This window comes from Nyctereutes procyonoides, unplaced genomic scaffold (assembly GCF_905146905.1).
Source record: "Nyctereutes procyonoides isolate TBG_1078 unplaced genomic scaffold, NYPRO_anot_genome, whole genome shotgun sequence".
Taxonomy (NCBI): domain Eukaryota; kingdom Metazoa; phylum Chordata; class Mammalia; order Carnivora; family Canidae; genus Nyctereutes; species Nyctereutes procyonoides.
The window spans coordinates 25,168,922-25,190,853 of NW_026575134.1; the positions used below are offsets into that span (position 1 = coordinate 25,168,922).

The following is a 21,932-nucleotide window of genomic DNA, read 5'->3' on the forward strand; positions in this document are numbered from 1 at the left end:
TGTGAAATATCCCATTGGTGATGCTTTTCCCCTTAAAATCTACGCTGTCCAGTATTACTACAAGTGTACCAGCAACCTTTTGGGTAATGTTCCCTGATGTTTCCTTACATTTTTATAAAATCTAGTCTCTTCCATCCTTATCTTAAAATATGTGTCTTACAAGAAGAATAAAGGGTTTAATTTAATTTAATTTAATTAATTAATTTATTTTTAAATATATTTTTAATTTTTTTATTTATTTATGATAGGCACACAGTGAGAGAGAGAGAGGCAGAGACACAAGGCAGAGGGAGAAGCAGGCTCCATGCACCGGGAGCCTGACGTGAGATTTGATCCCGCGTCTCCAGGATCGCACCCTGGGCCAAAGGCAGGCGCCAAACCACTGCGCCACCCAGGGATCTCAAGGGTTTTATTTTAAATCAATTCTAGCATTCAATGAATTTAGTTCAAATATGTCTGACATGTTATTATTTGACTTTCTTTGATGTAGTGTGCTTCTCTTTAGTCTCCTTTCTTACTCTTTTGCTTAGATAATTCATCATTCGACCTTCATTTTATAATGATTTGCACACTTTCCCTGTACTCCAAATGCTTAACTTACAGGTTACAACATGCAGTTCAGATTTATTAACTCCCAATATATGTTAGTTATGTAAGTATTTCCTGGCAGTGAAACCACCTTAAGAACTTTAAACCTTGTTACCTGCCCAACCACACCTTATCTTTTTTATTTGCATTGTATTTCTACATGTGCACCTGCTATTTATAGTCTACATGTAATTCAAATATTAATTTTTTCTGATATCTCACTTGATAGCTGAATATTGAGTGATATATTGTTATATATAGCTCTATTTACCTATTTTATCTTTCATTATCAATCTCTAGATTAATTCCACTCTGATCATAGAGCATATTATCAATTATTTAAATATTTGAAATTGTTTTATATTTGCTACACTTAGCAAATGCAGAATTGTAACAATTCCATGATTTCAAGTATATAATATATTCGTGATACACACATCATGGGTATATTTATCAACCTATATATGGACATGTGCATGTATGTATAGAGTACAGTGTTCATAGAGCTGATTAGGTCAATTATCTTATTGTTTTGTTCAGATGTGTGATAATATTACTAACTCTCTAAATTTTTACATATTTTTTTTCCTATCAAATTTGTCCTATCAGCCCTGAAGGATTTGTGTTAAATACTCACATTGTGATTATGTTTTCATTTCTTTCTTCTTGTGTTCCATTTCAATGTATATGTGTTAAAATTACATATTTATACTTTTTCAAGATTTTATTTATTTATTCATGAGGGATACAGAGAGAGAGAGGCAGAGACACAGGCAGAGGGAGAAGCAGGCTCCATGCAGGGAGCCCGACGTGGGACTGGATCCCAGGTCTCCTGGGCTGAAGGCATCCCTAAACCACTGGGCCACCGGGGCTGCCCTATATTTAGACTTTTAAATGGGATACTTCATCAACTAACATTTAATATAATTATTGATTTTTTAATTATATTTCTCATGTTCTACTTTTGCACATTGTATTTATTGTTTCATTTTAGCTTCTATTTTTAAAAATATTTTTTTATTTATTTGAGAGAGAGAGAATGATCATGAACAGGGGGAGGAACAAAGGGAGAGGGAGAAGCAGATCCCTTGCTGAGCAGAGCGCCCCACATGGGGCTCCATCCCAGGACCCTGAGATCATGACCTGAGCTGAAAGCAGACACTCAACTGATTGAACCACCCCGGCGCCCCTTAGCTTCTATTGTTTTTTTTTTTTTTTTAATATTTATTTATTTATTTATTTATTTATTTATTTATTTATTTTTTAAGATAGTCACACACACAGAGAGAGAGAGAGGCAGAAACATAGGCAGAGGGAGAAGCAGGCCCCATGCCCCGGGAGCCCGACGTGGGACTCGATCCCGGGTCTCCAGGATCGCGCCCTGGGCCAAAGGCAGGCGCCAAACCGCTGCGCCACCCAGGGATCCCTTTTTTAATTCTTTTTTAAAAAAATTTTTTTTTTATTTATAGCTTCTATTGTTAAACATGGTTTAGCTAGCTATTGTAAAATAATGCCACTTAAAAAAGCCTCCATAGCACAGAAGATAAGCATTTACTTCTGGCATATTATATTGTGGGTCAGTGGTCATGGCTTTGCCTTAGGGTTGGTGCTAGGGCAAGCCACCTTCCTAAAGCTTATTTTTGTCTATAGTAGAGTTGCAAGAGGGTAAACCCCATATATAAACACTTTTAAAACACTGCTCACTTCACATTTATTGATTTTACATTGGCCAAAACATGTCCTGTAGCCAGATACGATGTCCAGGACAGAGCACCTGACAAGGTGCACAGGCCATGAGGCTCAGACCACCTGTTCACCAGCTCACCTGAGCACCTAGTGTCCTCTTGCCTTTTTGTCCTATGGTCCTACCATTGCTATGTCTCGCAATTATGGAATGAATGACACTTTGTTGTGTAAACCCTTGTCAAGATTTTCTCTCTCCAGAGTGGGTTCATTCTCTACTCCACATCCCATCAGGACTGACACCAGCCTGGGACCCAAGGGCACATGGTCAGGCTTCCGTTGGTATTTCTGCAGGTGTGTCCTTGGGCCCCTGGTAGACTCTGAGCACTGACTGGCATCCTGTCAGATGTGCCACCCGCTTCTTGGAGGAGGCTCTCTGCTACCAGTGGAAACTCCAGGTCTATTTGGATGGGGTCAAGATCCACTTGCTCAAGACTACTCTGTCCTTCATGTTGACCAAAGCTTATGCTCTGGAAGTATGGTCAAATATAAAATGATAAAGGTTAAAGAGAAGGGTTTTCTAAAGATAAAGAGTTTGGTAAAAAAAAAAAAATTAAAAAAAAAGAGTTTGGTCAATAACAAAGAGTTATTATGCCATATTTTAGACTTTGGCTTATAAGTTGATTTGAGTAATAGTTTTCCTTTTTCCCATCTGTCAGCACTGACTGGTATATAGATCAACTAATCCTAAATCAACAGAAAAACCACATGGTTTCTGAGACGTTTCCAGGTAGGAAGGCCACTGAGGCCCACAAGACAACTTCTGAGGTATGGCCAGGTTAAGGGAGCACAGCCACAGCATGGGTCACATTCAGGCCCCTGGCTGGGGTTGGGGCAGGAACCACTGGGGGACCCTTCAAGCCTTGGACAGGACTGACATGGGCCTGATAAAGGCCCAAGGGACCAGCATAGGAATGATCCGGGCACCATAGCTGCCTCTGCTCTAATCCCCACCCTCATGCCTAGAGTGCCCAATCCGTGAGTGCCCGGACTGAGGACCAGGGAATGGCATTCGTGGGCAGTGAAGGATTATCCTTCCTCCCATATTCACCCACAATTTGCATAATTAGTTTATAGGTAAAGAAAGTTTTATACTAAATAATGTTAAAATTTAAAACTTAAAATAAGGTACATTTTATGTTATATATATATATATACTTCATCACAATTAAAAAATTGATTTTGACAGTTTATTCATTGATTATGTGGGGCAACGGACTTTGGAGTTCCCAAATTTTTCCTACATGATTTAATTTTAACAATAGTTATGTTTCACAATCAGCTTTTACAAGTTAGTAGGAGCTCCACCACACTTCTGCTATAGGGCATACGTCAAGCCAGAGAAGGTGCATCCTATTTGGGGATCAACATCTTACCATCTTTGTGCTTGCCCCTAGAGCCCAGGCAGGAACAGAGGGACAGGTGTGGGACAGCAGGGGTAGGTGACACAGGTAGTGCAAACTGCCTGTTTGATCTGGAATGTTCCACCTCCATCCTCTAGTGCATTGGTGCTGAGCCCACCTCAAAGCTCTGACTTGATGGGTCTGATACAACCTTGCTCATGGTGAGCAGGTCTGCCATCAGGTCACCTGGCCAGCTGCATCACAATGGCTCTTACTCAGAAAGCCACTGCGTGAGGATGAACCAACCACCAATTATTTCTATTCCCGTTACTGGTCTGAGGAATGGAAAATGCCTCCTGAGAGGGGCCAGAGGCCCCACTTAGAGTTTGATTTGGGCCAAGATTCCTTTCAGAACTTGGCTTCCATGTGCCCTCATGCAGTCACATTTTGCCATTTTGTCATCTGTCATTCTTTTTGCCATGCACGACCCCCATTTTATTGCTTTTACACATTTCAGCTGGCTTTATCTCTACTGACATACACAAGTCTTAGTTGTTCAACTTTGAAACCAGAAGGCACCCATGTAGCTCACACATTTACCATGGTGTAGAGCATTTAGTGTTGGATCTAGCTCCTGACAATGTACAGGAGCTCCTCTGTGAACTACCAGGAACTTCTGTGTCTGTGTGAAACAAACATTATCATCCTATAGAAAAATGGTGGGATGGGAGATCCCAAAAGCCCGTCATTCCACCATTGCAGCAAATAAACTGGGAAAAATTATCTGAGTCAACATTTTCGGACTCTGGAATGTAGTAAAAGTGTACAGAAATCAGAGGAATGGTTAATCAAGAAAAAAGTAGTGAAATATGGGTACAGAGGTTTGTGGCATTTTAACTTTCTTTGGCCCCACTTTCACTTCCCAGATGGAAAGTTTGCAATGTCTCAAACTCTTCCAAAAGTTTGAAGAAGAAGGAACACTTCTTATGTCATCGTTGAGGCCAGCATGACCCCGACACCAAAGTCAGACGAAGATACTGCAAGAGGAGAAAACCACAGACCAATATATCCTTTATGAGTGTAGATGGAAAAATACTCAGATTACTAGCAATCTGATTTCAGCAACATATCAGAAAGATTATCTACCATGACCAAATGGGATTTGTCCCAGACATGTAAGGGTGGCTTAAGAGATAAAACACAATTATTATATTCCTCAAAAATTAAAATAGAAATACCATATGACCCAGTAATCCTACTGAAACTCCAGTGAGTATTTACTCAAGGAAACTGAAAACAGGAATTCAAAAAGATCCCTGCAGGGATCCCTGGGTGGCGCAGCGGTTTGGCGCCTGCCTTTGGCCCAGGGGGCGATCCTGGAGACCCGGGATCGAATCCCACGTCGGGCTCCCGGTGCATGGAGCCTGCTTCTCCCTCTGCCTGTGTCTCTGCCTCTCTCTCTCTCTCTCACTGTGTGCCTATCATAAATAAAAATAAGAAAAATAGAATTAAAAAAAAAAAAGATCCCTGCACCCCTGTGTTCATTGCAGCATTACTGACAATGGCTAAGGTGTGGAAGCAGCCCGTGTCCATTGAAAGACGAATGAATAAAGAAGACGAGGTTTTTATATGATGAAACATTACACAGGTATTAAAAAATTAAACCTTGCCATCCATGACAACGTGGGTAACATAGAGAGTGTTATGCTAAATGAAATAAATCAGAAAAAGAGAAAGACTGTATGATTTCACTCATATGTGGAATCTAAAAAACAAAACAAGCAAATAAAAAGCAGAATCAGACCCAATAGTGCAGAGAACAAACTGATGGTTGTCAGAGGGGAGGCAGGTGGGGGATGAACAGAGGGCAGTCCGATCCAGGGTTCCAGTTATGGAGGAACGAATCACAGAAATGAGAGGCAAGGCAGAGCGAATACAGTCAATGGCATTGTTTTTTTTAAAAAATATTTTTATTTATTTATGAGAGACATAGAGAGGCAGAGGGAGAAGCAAGCTCTTCACAGGGAGCCTGAATCAGAACTCGATCCCAGGACCCCGAGATCAAGCCCTGAGCCGGAAGCAGACGCTCAACTGTTGAGCCACCCGGGCGTCCCCAATGACATTGCTGTAGTGTTGTATGGTGACAGATGGCAGCTACATTTATGGTGAGCACGGCGTAACACAGCCTTGTTGAATCACTGTGTTGTACACTTGAGACTAATCTAACATTGTATGTCAATGTACCTCAATTTAAAAAACCAATCAGGGCAGCCCGGGTGGCTCAGCGGTTCAGCGCCGCCTTCAGCCCAGGGCCTGGTCCTGGAGACCTGGGATCGAGTCCCACGTCAGTCTCCCTGCATGGAGCCTGCTTCTCCCTCTGCCTGTGTCTCTGCCTCTCTCTCTCTCTCTCTCTCTCTCTTGAACAAATAAAATCTTAAAAAAAACAAACAAACAGGGATGCCTGGGTGGCTCAGCGGTTGGGTGTCTCTCTTCAGCCGAGGACGTGACCCTGGAGACCTGGGATTGAGTCCCACATTGGGCTCCCTGCATGGAGCCTCCTTCTCCATCCGTCTGTGTCTCTGCCTTTCTCTCTGTGTCTCTCATGAATAAATAAATAAAATATTTTAAATTAAAAAAATCTTTAAAAAAACAATCAAAATAATATTCTATATTAACAGAATGAAGAAAAAACACCATGTGTTCATCTCAATTACTGCAGAAAAGCATTTGACAAAATCCTTTCATGATAAAAACACACACACAAAAACTAGAAATAGAAGGGAGGTTCCTCAACCTAATTAAGGACATCTATGGACAATCACAGCTGACATTTAACCAAGTAGGTACAAGACTTGTATACTGAAAACTATAAAATACTGCTGAAAGGAAACAAAGAAGTGTAAAGAAATGAAATCCATTCCGTTGTGCACAGATTTGAATTCTTAATACGGTTAAGACGGCAATACTGACTAAATTTATCTGCAGTTTCAGTGCACCCGCTATTGAAATTCCTACTGCATTTTTTTTTTTTTTTCAGAAATGGACAAGCTGATCCTGAAATTCAGAGGCCAATTGTCAGACCAACAATCTTGAAAAAGCGGAATAAAGTCAGGGGCTCACATTTCGTGGTTTCAAAGCTTACTAGGAAGCTACCGTAATCAAGACAGTGCGGCCCTGGCCCGAGGACAGACATACAGGCCCGCGGGACAGAGTTCAGAGTCCAGCCATAAACCCACACTGACGGCGAGCTGACCTTCAGCCAGGGCGCCAACACCTTTCCACACACGGTGCTAACCGAGATCCGCCCGGAAAGGAATGAAGTCGGACCTCCGTCTTACACACTATACACAAATTAACTCAAAATGGGCCCAAGACCCAACATGAGAGCTAAAACTACAAAACTGTTAGAAACATCATTGTAAATACTTGTGACCTTGGCTTGGGCAATGCTGTTCTTAAACATAACATGAGCAATAAGAGAACAGACGAATTGCACTTTGACAAGTTAAAATGTTTGCACCCCGAAGGCCATGCTCAGGACAGCGAGAACGCGGAAGAGCTGCGCACGCTCGCGGCTCACGGATCCCACAAGGGCCAGGAGTTCAGAGCTCAGTCCCACAGGAACACAAGCAGCTGCACGAGTGAAAGGACAGAGACTTGCCCAGACGTTCTGCGGCCAAACCGGGACAAGCGATGAGGACGGGAGGAGGCGCAGGGAGAGCATCGCCCAAGGAAACCCACGCAGACCACAGCGACCGCCACCGACAGATAACAGACCGGCGCTCACCTGGTGTAACGTAAAAATAAGTGTTGGTGAGAATATGGAGAAACAGAGATTCTCACGCAATGTGGGTGGAAATAGCTTGAAAGATGCTCAAAAAGGACTGAGCCTGGGGGGCTCAGTCGGGTAAGCGGCCAACTCTTGGTGTTGCCCCAGGTCATGATCTCAGGGTCTTGGGATCGAGCCCCGGTCAGGCTCCGCGCTCAGCAGGGAACCTGCTCAAGATTCTCCCCCTCCCGCCCCTTCCCTGCTGTCTGCTCATTCTCTCTAAAATGAATAAATAATCTTTAAAAAAATCACACAGGCAGCCCGGGGGGCTCAGCGGTTTAGCGCCGCCTTCAGCCCAGGGCTTGACCCCGGGGTCCCGGAATCGAGTCTCACGTCGGGCTCCCTGCATGGGGCCTGCTTCCCCCGCTGCCTGTGTCTCTGCCTCTCTCTCACGCTCTGCCTCTCATGAATAAGTAAATAAAATCTTCAAAAAAAAATCGCACATTAAGTTGTGACATGACCCAGTCATTCCTCAGAGCACCAAAAACGTGTCCGTATAAACCGCACTCAACTCTTCCCAACAGCATTACTCATAAGAGCCAAAAATTGGAAATACCCAAATGTCCATAAATTAATCAATATTGAATAAGGAGAGTACGTTACAATCGTACAGTACAACATTTATCCGCCATAAAAAGGAAGGAGTTCGGATTCATTGAGCTCGTCCATTTATGTGAAATGCCTGACAGAAGGGAAGCCGAACAGACGGGCGGCTTGAGGAAGTAGGGGCGAGGAAATGTGGTTTCTGCCTTGTGGGTACCTGTTTCTTTTGCTGAAAAGGAAACGCTCAGAGCAATAGGACTGTGACACCTACGACACCAAGACACATGAAAAGTCACAAATGCTGCACATTTTCCATGGGTAAAATGACGAGTTCTTCTGTTATGCAAATTTTATCTCATTAAAAAATTAAACCATATCACCTTTAAATTAAATAAATGCTAGTAAACGTTAGGCAAAACACATTCCTTGGCAAGACTAGAGCCCCTTTCCCTTTCCCTGTGCAGGTGAGGGGCGGCCACCTTAGTGCCACAGAGGGCGCTGCCCAAGTGAGCTCCTGCCCGAACCCACCTGAGTCGGCTCAGGGGCGGGGGTCACGGGGGAGAAAAACTACCCAAGCCAGGCACTCATGTTAGAGCGAGAGGCAAGCACGAACCCGGGAACCGGAAAGCAGAGCCGGGTTGCTGCCGCATGTCCTGCGGACCGAGTTTCCACCAGAAACCGCTGAGGCACCCGAGGGAAGACAGCCCACGCTCCGGAGGGAGCAGCCGCCAGGCACCAGCAAGAGTCCGACGTGGCCTGGACAACGGGAAAGGACCACAAAGAGCCAGGTCCAAGGCCGCGGAAGGGGCTTGGGGCCCAGGAAGCCGCGAGGCATCATCCCAACAGGCCGTGTCTACGCGGATGTGGAAGATCCAGCGCTGAGGAGGACGTCGCTGCAGTGGATCAAGTGGACACGAGGGTCTGCGGGAGACCCGGTGAGGGCCCCAGAGTCCTGAGCTCCCGGGACCACGCCCCGCGCCCCGCGGGGTACCAGGGACAGGACAGGGCCTGGCGCTCCCGGCTGGCAGGGACCCGGACCCGGTGCTGGGACATCTGCCCAGAGCGGGCTGTCCTCCGCGGCCTCAGGGGAGCCCAAGGCCACCAGCCGCGGGGGCCAGTGGGGCGTGGGGAGTGGTGTGGCAGGCAGGCCGCAGTCCTGATGGCTGGCACCCGATCCCCCACAGAGGGCCTGGGGGCTCAGGGCACCCCGGGACGTGGGCACTAGCTGAGCGCTGCGGGCGGCCCTGTGGGGCCAGGTCACCTCCCTGCAACCCCAGGACCGAGGGACAGCTGTGGTGACAGAGGGCGCAGCCCGGAGGGAAGACGCCCACAGGGGACAAAGAGCCCCTGCGAGGTGCCCAGGACGGCCGTGCCCCGCGTCGCCCACGGCGGCCCGCATGCCAGCAGCTGCGCGCCAGCGTGTCACCGCTGCGGAACACAGGCCCTGCGTCCACACAACAGGGTCTCCGGGGCCCCAGGGAGGAACGAAGCAGTCACAGACGCTAAGACGCCTGAGATGCGGCTGCAGCACACGAGCCCAGGGAGAATCCCAGATGCACAGAGAGCCCGCGGAGGGCAGCCCCAAGGGGCGCACGGGGACCCGCGATCGCCAGGCGCTGGGCACAGGCCCCGGGCGGTGACGGCGGACCTGGAGGGCACCCACGTCAGGTGCCACATGCACGTCCTGCACCTAAGCACCAGGCCCGCAGCTGCATGGCAGGAATGTGCCAGAGCCCCGGAGCCCCCCGCTGCCAGTGGGTGCAGCAGCACCTTGTGTGAGGCCGTTGACGGGACAATAGGTCAAGGCCAATAAGATATGAGTCAGGCAGACACAGTGAGTGACAGGCCTCAGCAGCCCGGCCCCGCCCCCGCCCACGAAGCCTGCACAGCACCAGGAAACCTGAGCGGTGGGGAAGCCCAACCTACCCAGGGGCCCTGCCCAGCTCCCGGCCACACCTGCTCGGGGCCACACGGCCACCTGCACTCTTCTTCCCCGGACACGCCTGCGCCTCCCCACGAGAGATGATGCAGAACAAGGTGGACGTGCGGGGGGCCCCCCTGAGCACGGCTCCTGCCACGACCACGGTGATCAATGTCCCGGTGGAGACGGTCGTGCCCGACCACGTCGTCTGGTCCCTGTTCAACACCATCTTCCTGAACTGGTTCTGCCTGGGCTTCGTGGCCTTCGTCTACTCCGTGAAGGTGGGTGGGTGCGGGCCGGGGCCTCCCCCCAGGGTGCCAACCTTGGGGACCCCCGCCCAGAGGGCGCTGTGGGGGAGCCCACGTGAGTGTGGGGGTGCGTGGCCCATGTGACCGGCCCCAGGGAGGTGCGGGGAGGCCACACGTGGTGGCAGCGGAGGGCAAGGTCCCCAGTGCCCACCATCCCCAGAAGCTCTCCTCCCCCCTAGAGCCTCCGCACGTCAGATTTGGAGCCCGAGTCTGGGCCAGAGGAAGCCACGGCCCTGAACACTGCTCAGCCTGACGGGGCGAGTGGCCAGGGAGGGGCCCAGAGCCGGGCAGGGGCGACCCCGGGGTGTCCAGGGGGACTGAGAGCCGAGGAAGGACGTGGAGGCCCCAGGAGGGACAGGCCCCGGGGCCCCGACCTGCTCAGGCTCCAGGGAGGGGGACGGGGTCCCGGGTCGGGTGAAGGGCAGGGCCCGCCAGGGCGCCCCTGAGTCCCTGGTCTGGGAGGACCCACCCCTCACCCCATGTCCACGTGTCGTCCTCAGGCCAGGGACCGGAAGATGGTGGGCGACCTGACCGGGGCGCAGAGCTTCGCCTCCACAGCCAGGTGCCTCAACATCTGGGCGCTGGTCCTGGGACTCCTCCTGACCATCATATCCATTGTCCTCCTGGGCATGGCCTACGCCGCGGCCTACGGGGCCCTGTTACAGGCCATGCAGCAGAACGGCCGCTACCACTAGGAGCCCCCGCAGGACGCCCCGGGCCCCTCCTCGCCCGCCGGCCGCGCCCCAGCCCCCAGCCCTCTACTCCAGGTGCACAGACCGGCCTGTGTGCAGCCGACTTCAATAAAGTGCCCTGTGTGTGACGTGCTGTGACCTCCCTCCCGGGTTGGGGGGGTGTGCGGGGAGGCCCTGGCGCCCTGGGCCTCAGCACACCGGCCCCCTGCCCAGTGTGGGGCTCCGGGGGCAGGCACGTCCTCGGGCTGGGCTGGCTGCTGGCGGCCTGCTAGGAGCAAGGCCTGGCCGGGGTCCTGGGGGGTCCCCGACCCAAGGAAGCCACGAGTCCAGCACAGCCTGGGTCCGAGGGTGAGGCTCCGCCTCCCAGGTGTGTGGGAGCCAGGGGGCCGGGCTGGGGGGGCACAGAGCTCTCCCCTGTGCGCTGACAGCAGAAGTGACAATCACACCCCGCGACTAAGCCCGTGGTCAGGAAGCCTGAGAGGAGGGACCCGTCCCCCCACCGTGGCTCAGCCCGCAGGATGCAGTGGCTGCCTAAGGGCCCCGCCAAGGGTCTCCTGGCCACTGGGGGTCATGGGGCTTGGGTGTGAGCTGGGGCCAGAGCCTGGGTCACACGTGGGGCGTGGGCGTGGGGTGTGGGGCGTAGGGTGTGGGGCCGTCCTGGGCTCCTCTCCCCGGGCAAGGGGACTTGGCCCAGGCAGTGGTATGGGAGGCCCCAGAGGGGGTGGGTGCTGGGCCCGGTCTACACGGCAACCTGCAGAGGCTGCGGGAGTGCAGGGGCCACAGGCCGATGTCCGATGTCCGGGTGGGACCCTGTCGGGCGCCTCGCCTGGGGCGTCCAGGCTGCCAGGTCCACAGTGGGGCAGCCCTGGCCCGGCTCCCTCCGTCAGCAGCCTCCAGCTCCCCCACTGCCTCCCATCCCCTCCTTGGAAGGCAAGTCCCAATGTCCTCAGAGGCGCCCAGGTCACAGGCCAGCACCGGCAGTCACCCTGCCCCCTGCCTGCCGACCGGTGACCTGGGGCCGCCTGCTGATTTCCTGGGTGCTCCAGCTCCCTGCATGCTCGGGGCCAGGGCTCCCCCCTGGGCCCCACTCTCTCTCTCCCTGTGCTCCCCCGGCCCGACCCCCTTCCACCTGTCCCTGGGCCTCCAACCCGCACCTGACAACCTGACACCTTGTGCTGAGGCTACGCCTGTGCTGTGTGATTCCCCAGTCTCCTATTTTACAAGTTTTCCAATGTTTGCTGGAAGCTCCAGCAGAGGCTCCTTGGGATCAGGGAGCACCCGCAGGCGGCCTGTCTACACCCTTTTTAGTAATAAGCCGAGACCGGCGGGGGGCAGGTCAAGGGTGCGGGGATTGGGAGGCGGGGGCACAGGCCTGGGGACCCTCTGCACACCCCTGAACAGGGAGGGAGCCAGGACCGCCTGTCCTCAGCCCGCCCAGCCCGGCCCCCTGTAACCTGACACCGGGCTCTGGGGCCACCCTCCTGGTACCTGGCCAGTTCACCACTTTCAGAAAAGCCAGGAAACAGAAACTTTGGGGAAAGGAACCCCTGGGGAAGGTGGGGCCCTGAGCTGCCTCCCGCGTCCGCACCCTGCGAGCTGCACCTGCCACCATGAGCCGCTCCCCTCGGCCCTTGCTCCCTGGCGCCTGCGCCGCCGGCCCCCCCACATACGAGATGCTCAAGGAGGAGCAGGAGGTGGTGGTCGTCCGGGCGCCCCAGAGCACGGCTCCCGCGACCACCACCGTGATCAACATCCACGGTGACACGGTCGTGCCCGACCACGTCGTCTGGTCCCTGTTCAACACCGTCTTCATGAACTGGTGCTGCCTGGGCTTCCTGGCCTTCGCCTACTCTGTGAAGGTGGGTGGGGGTGGGAGGGGGAGTCCCCGGGGTATGGGGCGGGGGCGGGAGCGCCTGTACCTGCAGGGAGGCTGCAGCAGTCCTGCGCCCAGGGTCCCACGAGTTCCCCTACTGACCGATGCTAGAAACCACATCCCTGGGCTGCGCGTGTGGCCCCAAAGCCCCCCCAGGAAGAAGAAAGGACTTTGGGGGAAACTGAGGCCAGGGAGAGGCCAGAGCCGGGCAGGGGTGACCCCGGGGTGTCCAGGGGGGCCGAGAGCCGAGGAAGGACGTGGAGGCCCCAGGAGGGACAGGCTCCGGGGCCCCGACCTGCTCAGGCTCCAGGGAGGGGGATGGGGTCCCGGGTCGGGTGAAGGGCAGGGCCCGCCAGGGCGCCCCTGAGTCCCTGGTCTGGGAGGACCCGCCCCTCACCCCATGTCCACCTGTCGTCCTCAGGCCAGGGACCGGAAGATGGTGGGCGACCTGACCGGGGCGCAGAGCTTCGCCTCCACAGCCAGGTGCCTCAACATCTGGGCGCTGGTCCTGGGCCTCCTCCTGACTGTCACCTTCGTCATTCTTGTGTCAACCGGCTCCCTGATGATTTTCGAAACAGTTTCCGAGATGGTAAAACATGACCATGACGGAGGGTCGTAGTCGGCGCCGGAGGCCTCGGCGGCCGCTCCGGTCACACTGTCACCTTCAGGTCCCTCTAGCGCTGGTGTCAATAAAGCACCTGCCTGTGACCTGCTGCGCTCTCGCTGGGGGGCCCTTGGAGACGCCTGCGGCCCCGCTGCCCGGCCGCAGCCCCGCTGCCCGCCCTCGGCCCGTCGCCCGCCTGCACCTGCTCCAGTGCGTGCGCCGGGTGGGCTCGTCGGGGCCTGGCCTGCATCTGGCCTCCGGCTGCGGGGACACAGGAGGGCGGCGTGGGAGGGGTCCCTGCTTCCCAGAGGTCTGCGCCCTGACCGATGGCTCGTGTGGGGAAGAGCGGCAGTAGATTCAGGCTGTTCCTAGCTCCCAGGGACCCCGTGGCGGGGAAGGTGGCGGGACACCCGCTGCCGGGAGCACGGCCTCTACATCCGGCACTATAAGGTCCGTGTCCCTGCTCTCGAGTCAGGGTGTACCCTTGCCCCGAGTGGGGTCACATCATCACCTCCTCGTGTCGTGGCCTCCGTATCGGGGACACCGTGGCTGCCCCAAGGCAGACCCCGAGCACTGGGGTCCCGGCTGCGGTTCCCCAGTCCCGCGTCCCTACCCCGCACCTGGTGCCCTAACTCGCAGATGCACGGGGGAGACCTGGGGTACCCTGGGTGGAGGGGGGCACGCTGGCCCATCAGCCGTCCAGTCGGTGAAGGAGGAGATCCCGACCCCAAGAGGCCAGTGGGGTGAGACCCCAGCCGGGTGGGCAGGGCAGCCCCACCTACCCGGATCCGCGGCACCTGATGGATCCCCTGCTGCCGAGGAGCGTGTCCTTCCTCCCTTCCCCGCCCCCACTCTGGGCCGCCCTCGGTGTCTCGGGGCGGACGCCTGTCCGTCTTCCTCCCGGGACCGCTGCCCCCTTGGCTGGAAGAGACTGTTCCCTCCAGAGCGCCCTTGGGAGGTGCTGCAATGCCTCCGAGGCTCATCCGCGGCCTCACCCCGCCGCCCACTCTGTGGCCCGGGCACCCGGCGGCCCCGGAGCGCGTGGCCTCGAGGAAGCACCCAGGGGTGGAGCCTCTCCGCCCCGCGCTCCGCAGCTGGCACCTGCCCATGGGCCGCCCTGGCCTGCGGGAGGCCTCAGCTCTGTCCTCCGGTTTGCAAAAGCTTCACCTCAAAGGGCTTTGTTGGCGGCACGAGAGGGTCGCCCCCCAGCAGGACCGTGCTCCTGGCACTGCAGCTCAGGGACGGTTACGCCCGCTGTGACCATCCTCCCGAGAGCTGCGAGAACGTGACTGTGCCTGCCCCTCAGGCCGGGGCCCGTGCCCGCGGCAATGCCCCACCCGCGACCGGGCCACCCCCGGCACCGGGAACCCTAAGGGCGAGGTTCTGAACCCCTGGCTTGGGGACCTCAGCCAGCGTGGGGACAGTGCTGTGCCTGGAACAGCCGTGGACGTCTCCCCACCCCCGCCCTGGCATCTCTTCCATCTGGCTGCTCCGGACCCGCGTCCTTGCATGAGGCGCTGGGGACGCGGGAAGGAGACCGTCTCCCGACTCCGTGGGCCACTCTCGCGAATCTGTACAACCAAGAGGTCACGGAGGGCTCCGGGGGGCCCACGTGGTCAGAGCACAGGTGCGGCCCCGGCTGGTGACGAGGGTCCAGGGACAGTTGGTAAAAATGAACCCTGGACCGTGCGACCCACTGACCCTTGGGCAGAAGGGCTGGGAATGGAGGCGATGCTGATGCCCTGCGGGGTCTGACGCTGCTTAGTGCGTGCGGCCCGTCCTCCCCGCACGTTGGAACTGGGTTAAACTAAGGTTAAAGCTGCCGGTTATTTGACCGCCAAATGGGTTTAATTGGGAAGAGTAGAAAATTACAATTCTAGAAAGGCAAACGATGGCAAAACTGTACAAAAATCCCAAAACAGAGGAACAAAGATCTTTCATAGATTGGGGGGGAGGGAGGGGCTGCTGTAAAGGAGAAGTCCATTGGAGTGACCTGGGGCCTGGGGGTCCTGGCTTCCCACTGGTTAGGCTGTCACTGTGGGGGGGGCTGTGCTCCCCCTGGCCGGCTGTGACCCCCCGATGGGCTCTGCTCCACCTGCAGGGGCTGTGCCCCCCTGGATGGGAGAGGGTTGTCACTCATGGTGGGCGATGCAGCTCGTGGGGGGTAGACGGGGGAGGCAGCTCTGGGTCCCACCTTCCCCAGTGGTTTCCTTTTCTCTGAAAATTCATTTTTTGGTGCTCAGGGAATTGGGAATTGGCTGGGTCCAGGAGGGCGTAAAGCAGAACCAAAGATTCTGTCAGGCTACACAGGTGCTGGGCAGGTGCTGGCGGGTGCTGGCGGGTCAAGGGCTGAGGTCTCTGGGGGGTTCCCTATCCCAGGCTCTCAATCAGCTGCTGTCCCCGCTGCCCCACCTCCTCATCCAGGGCTCAGGGTGGTCCCAGGACCTCTTGTGGCCTGTGAGGCTCCCCCCTTGCCCCCACCCAGACTCCAGGTGCTGCAGGGCCCCCACCGTGCACAGCAGGCCCCTCAGGCCCCACACAGAGAGCCCCCAGGCCCCCAGCCCGCATCCCAGGGGTCGCAGGCCTCCTGTCTGGAATCTGTTCCCCTTCCTGCCCTGGAGTCCGTGGTGGGGAGGGGGTGCGGTGTTGTGCGTGCCCAGGTCAGGACCCAGCAGGCGGAAGGGGCGTCTGGCTTGTGTCAAGGGTCCATGTGGCAGCCCCGGGAGCACAGGCCTTCGAGGTCACGCACCCCTGCCTTCCCTCCCCGCCCCCCCACCTGCTCTGTGGACGTCAGGTGGTGGTGACGGAGGAAGTGGGGACTTTCCTCTTCTGCTTCCGGCCTGCGCCCCCTTCTCAGGGGTCGGTCGGCTCAGCTCGGGAGCCAGGACATGGCCCCGCCCGAGAGCCAAGGCTGCAGGTCCTCTGCTACCCGCAGTCCTGGGCCGCTGGGAGCTCTTGCCGCAGCCTGGGGGCCAGTGGGCTCCACACCCCAGTCCAGTCTGGCGTTTCCCAGTTCACTGTGCAGCACCCCCAGGGCGCCCCCAGTTGCTTCCTGCCCTCCGCCCCCCTCGCCCCCCCACCCTGCAGGTGTCCTGTGAAACCCCGCTGTGGTCCTGGTGTTGTGGCCGCACACCGACCCCGAAGGTGTCCTGACAGACCCAGCATCGGCCCCGGGGAGTGGACCTGGCCCTGGTGCCCGGTTCGGGGGGAGGTCAGGGAGGGCCGGGTGGACCCCCGATGGCCCCGGGGCTGCTGCCGCCCCAGGTCGTCCATGCTACACCGGCCAGTGGTGTGGAGTGGGCTACACGGCTGCTGGGGTGAGGGCGAGGCCCAGGGGCTCCCAGGCGCTGCCCCCCCCCCCGCGGCGGCTCAGTGGGTGTCCCCTTGCGGCTGGGCCGGGGTTGCAGCCACCCAAGGCCCCGCCGAGGGACGCGTTGTGGGATCTGTGCGCTGGCATGTTCTCGGGGTCCTGGCACCGTGACCGAGCTCTGAGCTGACCAAACTGCCTGTAAGAGGATGCGCAGTGCTGCATGAAGCCCCCGGGTCCTGCCTGGGTCTTGTCCCAAATGTGACGTGTGTGCGGACGGTCGCCTGTGTCCTCAGGCCTCCATCAGCCCCAACCCCCTGGCGCCCTGGCACTGCTCCGGGTGCATCCCTTAGCTTCCAACTCCCCCTCTTGGAGCTCGCAGCCTGCGCCCCGGGACCTTCAAGGCCCTGTGGGCCCAGGGGTGCAAGTACAGGCGTGCCCAGCTCTCTGCCTCACACTCCTCCGCCCCCAACAAGCAGACTCGCAATTCTTCCTTTCCTGTCCTCCGTATCCAGGGGGTCCCTGCCATGCAGACAGGAGCAGAGGGACAGTGTGGGACAGCGGGGGTGGAGGACGTGGGCAGCACACACTGCCTGCTTGATCTCCATCCTCTAGAGTGTTAGGACCGGGCCCTCTCCAAGCTCCAACTTGGTGCGTGTGACACAACCTCACTCGTGGTGGGCAGGGCTGCCGGACATCCCCTGGGAGCCCACGTGCATCTCGAGACAGGAGGAAAGGACTTGGGCAGACCGCTGTGCGCACCCTCCGGCCCAGGCCGGCTGGGTCTGCAGCTCCACGCGGCCTTCCGGGGCCCACCTGGGTCGGGGTCTGGCTGGCGGGTGGGGCCAGCGTCCTGTGCCCAGTTACTGGAGGATAGACTGGTTGCTGTTCCTCTTCCCAGGGTAACACACTGGTCTCAAGCCCCCTCCTGCTGGCCGTGGGCAGTGGAGACTGACTGCACAGGTGGCTGCTGGGCCTGCCCCGCCAGCCAGTCTGCTCGCGTCACGGGTGAGAAGGCTGAGACCTGCCTCCCGGCGCCCCTCACCCCAGCCACAGAGTGGGGTGCCCACCGACGTCCTGCCTGCCGGAGCCTCCTGTGGGGTTTCCAGCTTTACCTGCTGTGTTCTCGGGTTCAGGACGGAAAAAGCCCTGGCAGGACGGCAGGTGGCGAGCCCGTCACTGCGGGAGGCTCGGGCACCGGGCGTGAGGCGCCACAGTCGGGGTAGAGAGCGGACAAGTGGAGGCCGGACACCAGGGCCGGGTGGGACGGCGGTGGGAGGTGGCCAGAGCCAAGGGCTGCTCCTCAGAGCTGCTGTCCAGGGAGGGAGGAGCCGCCCCAGGCAGCCACCCGGACCCACCCAGACCAGCCTGGCAGCGCCCAGAGCACGTCCCTCCTCCTCCCCACCAGGCGGGAGGCGCACTGCTGGGCTCCCCGGCATTGGTCCCGCAGGATCCCGGGCAGCCTGCAGCCCAAGGCCCTGTACCACGGAGGTTGACACAGGGGGGTGGGCCTTGCCAGGTCCCTCCTCCGGGTGCTGAAGGGAGCACAGAACCAGGCCTGGAGGCTGCTGAGGGAGGGAGCCGGGCCGGGGCTGCCCCACTGTGGACCTGGCAGTCTGGACGACCCAGGCGAGGCGCCCGACAGAATCCCACCCGGACACCCGCCTGGCCCCCACACTCCCGCAGCCTCTGCAGGTTGCCGTGTAGACCGGGCCCAGCACCCACCCCCTCTGGGGCCTCCCACACCACTGCCTGGGCCAAGTCCCCCTGCCCGGGGAGAGGAGCCGAGGACGGCCCCACACCCCACGCCCCACTCCCCACGCCCACGCCCCACGTGTGGCCCAGCTCTGGCCCCAGCTCACACCCAAGCCCCATGACCCCCAGCGGCCAGGAGACCCTTGGCGGGGCCCTGGGCAGCCACTGCATCCTGTGGGCCGGGCCACGGTGGGGGGACGGGTCACTCCTCTCAGGCTTCCTGTCCGCGGGCTTAGTCCCGGGTTATGATTGTCGCTTCTGCTGTCAGCGCACAGGGGAGAGCTCTGTGCCCCCCCAGCCCGGCCCCCTGGCTCCCACACACCTGGAAGGTGGAGCCTCACCCTCGGGACCCAGGCTGTGCTGGACTCGTGGCTTCCTTGGGTCGGGGACTCCCCAGGACCCCGGCCAGGCCTTGCTCCTAGCAGGCGGCCAGCAGCCAGCCCAGCCCAAGGATGTGCCCGCCCCCCGGAGCCCCACACTGGGCAGGGGGCCGGTGTGCTCAGGCCCAGGGCGCCAGGGCCTCCCCGCACACCCCCCCACCCCGGGAGGGAGGTCACAGCACGTCACACACAGGGCACTTTATTGAAGTCGGCTGCACACAGGCCGGTCTGTGCACCTGGAGCAGAGGGCTGGGGGCTGGGGCGCGGCTGGCGGGCGAGGAGGGGACCGGGGCGTCCTGCTAGGGCGCCTAGTGGTAGCGACGCCTCTCCTGCATGGCCTGTAACAGGGCCCCAGAGACCATGGTGTAGGCCATGCCCAGGAGGACAATGGATATGATGCCCAGGATGATGCCCACGACCAAAGCCGAGATGTTGAAGCACCTGGCAGTGGAGGCGAAGCTCTGCGCCCCGGTCAGGTCGCCCACCATCTTCCGGTCCCTGGCCTGGGGACGACACGCGGACAGTGGGGTGAGGGGTGGGTCCTCCCAGACCAGGAACTCAGGGGCGCCCTGGCGGGCCCTGCCCTTCACCCTCACCCGGGACCCCGTCCCCCTCCCTGGAGCCTGAGCAGGTCCGGGTCCCAGGGGCCTGTCCCTCCTGGGGCCTCCACGTCCTTCCTCGGCCCTCAGCCCCCCTGGACACCCCGGGGTCACCCCTGCCCGGCTCTGGCCCCTCCCTGGCCTCAGTTTCCCCCGAGGTCCTTTCTTCTTCCTGGGGGAGCTTTGGGGCCACACGCGCAGCCCAGGTGTGTGGTTTCTAGTATCGGTCAGTAGGGGAACCCGTGGGACCCTGGGCGCAGGGTACAGGCGCCCCCGCCCCCGCCCCACACGCCAGGGACTCCCCCTCCCACCTCCACCCACCTTCACTGAGTAGGCGAAGGCCACGAAGCCCAGGCAGCACCAGTTCATGAAGACGGTGTTGAACAGGGACCAGACGATGTGGTCGGGCACGACCGTGTCACCGCGGATGTTGATCACGGTGGTCGTCATGGGAACCATGCTCTGGGGGGCTCCAGTTTCAGGAACCTGGTACTGGTCTTGGTCCATGTTTGAGTTTTGGGGATGTGTTTGTGTGTGGTTGCCAGGCAAGAGGAGCTGGGAAGTGCTGCTAGGGGGCCAGAGCCTTGACCATTGTAGGGTGAAGCCTGGGTGCAGGAGGTGGGCCCTGGAAGAGCTCGGCCCCACCTTCTGGTCCCCTGTCCCCATCTCAGCTTCCTTCTGCTTTCTCAGAAATTCCTCTTTCCTACTGTTTTGTAACTGGGTGACTGGGCTGGCAGGAGGTAGACCTAAGGACTCACTGTCAGCATACACCTGTGCTTGGCGGGTGCCTGGCGGGTGCTGGTGGGTGCTGGGTGGGTGCTGGGCTGGTGTTGGGCAGGTGCTGGCAGGTGCTGGATGGGTGCTTGCAGGTGCTCACGGGTCAAGGGCTGAGACCTCTGGGGGGTTCCCTGTCCCAGGCTCTCAATCAGGTGCTGTCCCTGCTGCCCCACCTCATCCAGGGCTCAGGGTGGCCCCAGGACCTCTCGTGGCCTGTGAGGCTCCCCCCTCGCCCCCACCCAGACTCCAGGTGCTGCAGGGCCCCCACCGCACACAGCAGGCCCCTCAGGCCCCACACAGAGAGCACCCAGGTCCCCAGGCCGCATCCCAGGGGTCGCAGGCCTCCTGTCTGGAATCTGTTCCCCTTCCTGCCCTGGAGTCCGTGGTGGGGAGGGGGTGGGGTGAGGGGGTGGGGTGTTGTGTGTGCCCAGGTCAGGACCCACCAGGCGGAAGGGGCGTCTGGCTTGTGTCAAGGGTCCATGTGGCGGCCCCGGTGGCACAGGCCAGCAAGGTCACGCACCCCGCCCCCATCGCATCAGGGGAAGTGTTGGGGAAACACACAGGGGTGGCTCTCGGAAGGGGCTTGCCCCACTCCCGGCCCTTCCTGAACTTACAATGTTTCCTCTTCCTCAACAATCCCCTCCTCCCCCGGCAAGATGGGTCAGCAGAGCAAGAGAAAGTTCTTGCTTGCGGTGAGGCCGACGCTGTGTCACCGCCATGACCACTGCACCAGCCCCTTCACCGCAAGGAGCTGGGACGGAGGCCTGGCCCTGCTCCAGCCGGTGGTGTTCAATGGCAGCATCCCTCCAGGTCCCCTGCTCCCCTCCTGGCCCGGGTCAGGATCCGTCAGGACACCCCAGGCGCTTCCAGGACCCCGGTGACTCCTCCCTGTCCTGCTGTGCGGCCCTGCCCTCCTCACCGCCCCTGCCCCTCAGTGTCCTCCGGGTGGGTTCCTAGTCCCCTGGGACTTCCCGGCTGGCTGGGTCCGTGGCCTCCCCATGGCCACGCGTGAGTCCCAAAGGAGAAGAGCAGTAAGTGTAAAACACCCGTAGTTTTGAAGACTTGATGAGAAAAAAAAAAAATTGGTAAGGTGTAATGTATTTCATTGATGATATTTTTTACTGTTTTTTTTTTTTTTTGAGATACATTTTGGATTTTGGCTCAAATAAAATAGATCATTAAACTAAGTCTTACTCATTTCCTTTTGCTTTTTTTTTTTTTTAATGTGATTGATTGGTGAGAGACACAGAGAGACAGAGAGAGGCAGAGACCCAGGCAGAGGGAGAAGCAGGCCCCCCGCAGGGAGCCGATGCGGGACTCAATCCCGGGACCCCGGGACCCCCACGTGCCTTCCCAGCGGAATTCCACAGGCGCGAGCCCTTCCCGGCACTTCTGTCGGCCGCTGCCTGAGACACCCGGGTCCGGGTCCGGGGTATTGGGGGCACCCCGTTGGCCGCTGCTCACTGTGACATTCAACGCACACTCAGCAGAGTGCATTAGCGGAGGCCTGACGAGCCCCGAGGGTGCAGGAGCCTGGGAAGATACCACCTGCCCCCCAGCACCCGCCCTCCCTGGACTTTCCGGGGGCCCGTCCTTGCCTCTCCTCCAAGTGCCAAGCCCCCTACGCCCCAAGTGTAGGTCACATGGAGGCTCGGTGAGCTCAGGCCTGC

At 58.0% G+C, this 21,932-nt stretch overlaps 3 protein-coding genes across 3 annotated transcripts; 2 read left to right on the top strand and 1 right to left on the bottom strand.

Annotated features, from left to right (window-relative positions):
• Nucleotides 1–10,013: 10,013 nt before the first annotated feature.
• On the top strand, nt 10,014–11,047 carry LOC129494310 (interferon-induced transmembrane protein 1-like). The gene is made up of 2 exons (XM_055301151.1): nt 10,014–10,248; nt 10,776–11,047. Exons 1-2 carry the CDS (start codon nt 10,069–10,071, stop codon nt 10,968–10,970), a joined length of 375 nt encoding a protein of 124 aa, XP_055157126.1. The 5' UTR covers nt 10,014–10,068; the 3' UTR covers nt 10,971–11,047.
• A 1,440-nt stretch (nt 11,048–12,487) lies between these two features.
• Nucleotides 12,488–13,548, top strand: LOC129494311 (interferon-induced transmembrane protein 1-like). The gene is made up of 2 exons (XM_055301152.1): nt 12,488–12,826; nt 13,262–13,548. Exons 1-2 carry the CDS (start codon nt 12,578–12,580, stop codon nt 13,457–13,459), a joined length of 447 nt encoding a protein of 148 aa, XP_055157127.1. The 5' UTR covers nt 12,488–12,577; the 3' UTR covers nt 13,460–13,548.
• Nucleotides 13,549–19,149: 5,601 nt separating this feature from the next.
• Nucleotides 19,150–20,066, bottom strand: LOC129494312 (interferon-induced transmembrane protein 1-like). Its single transcript, XM_055301153.1, has 2 exons — nt 19,807–20,066; nt 19,150–19,389 (listed from the first exon to the last, which is right to left on the bottom strand). Exons 1-2 carry the CDS (start codon nt 19,990–19,992, stop codon nt 19,195–19,197), a joined length of 381 nt encoding a protein of 126 aa, XP_055157128.1. The 5' UTR covers nt 19,993–20,066; the 3' UTR covers nt 19,150–19,194.
• Between the last annotated feature and the right edge of the window lie 1,866 nt (nt 20,067–21,932).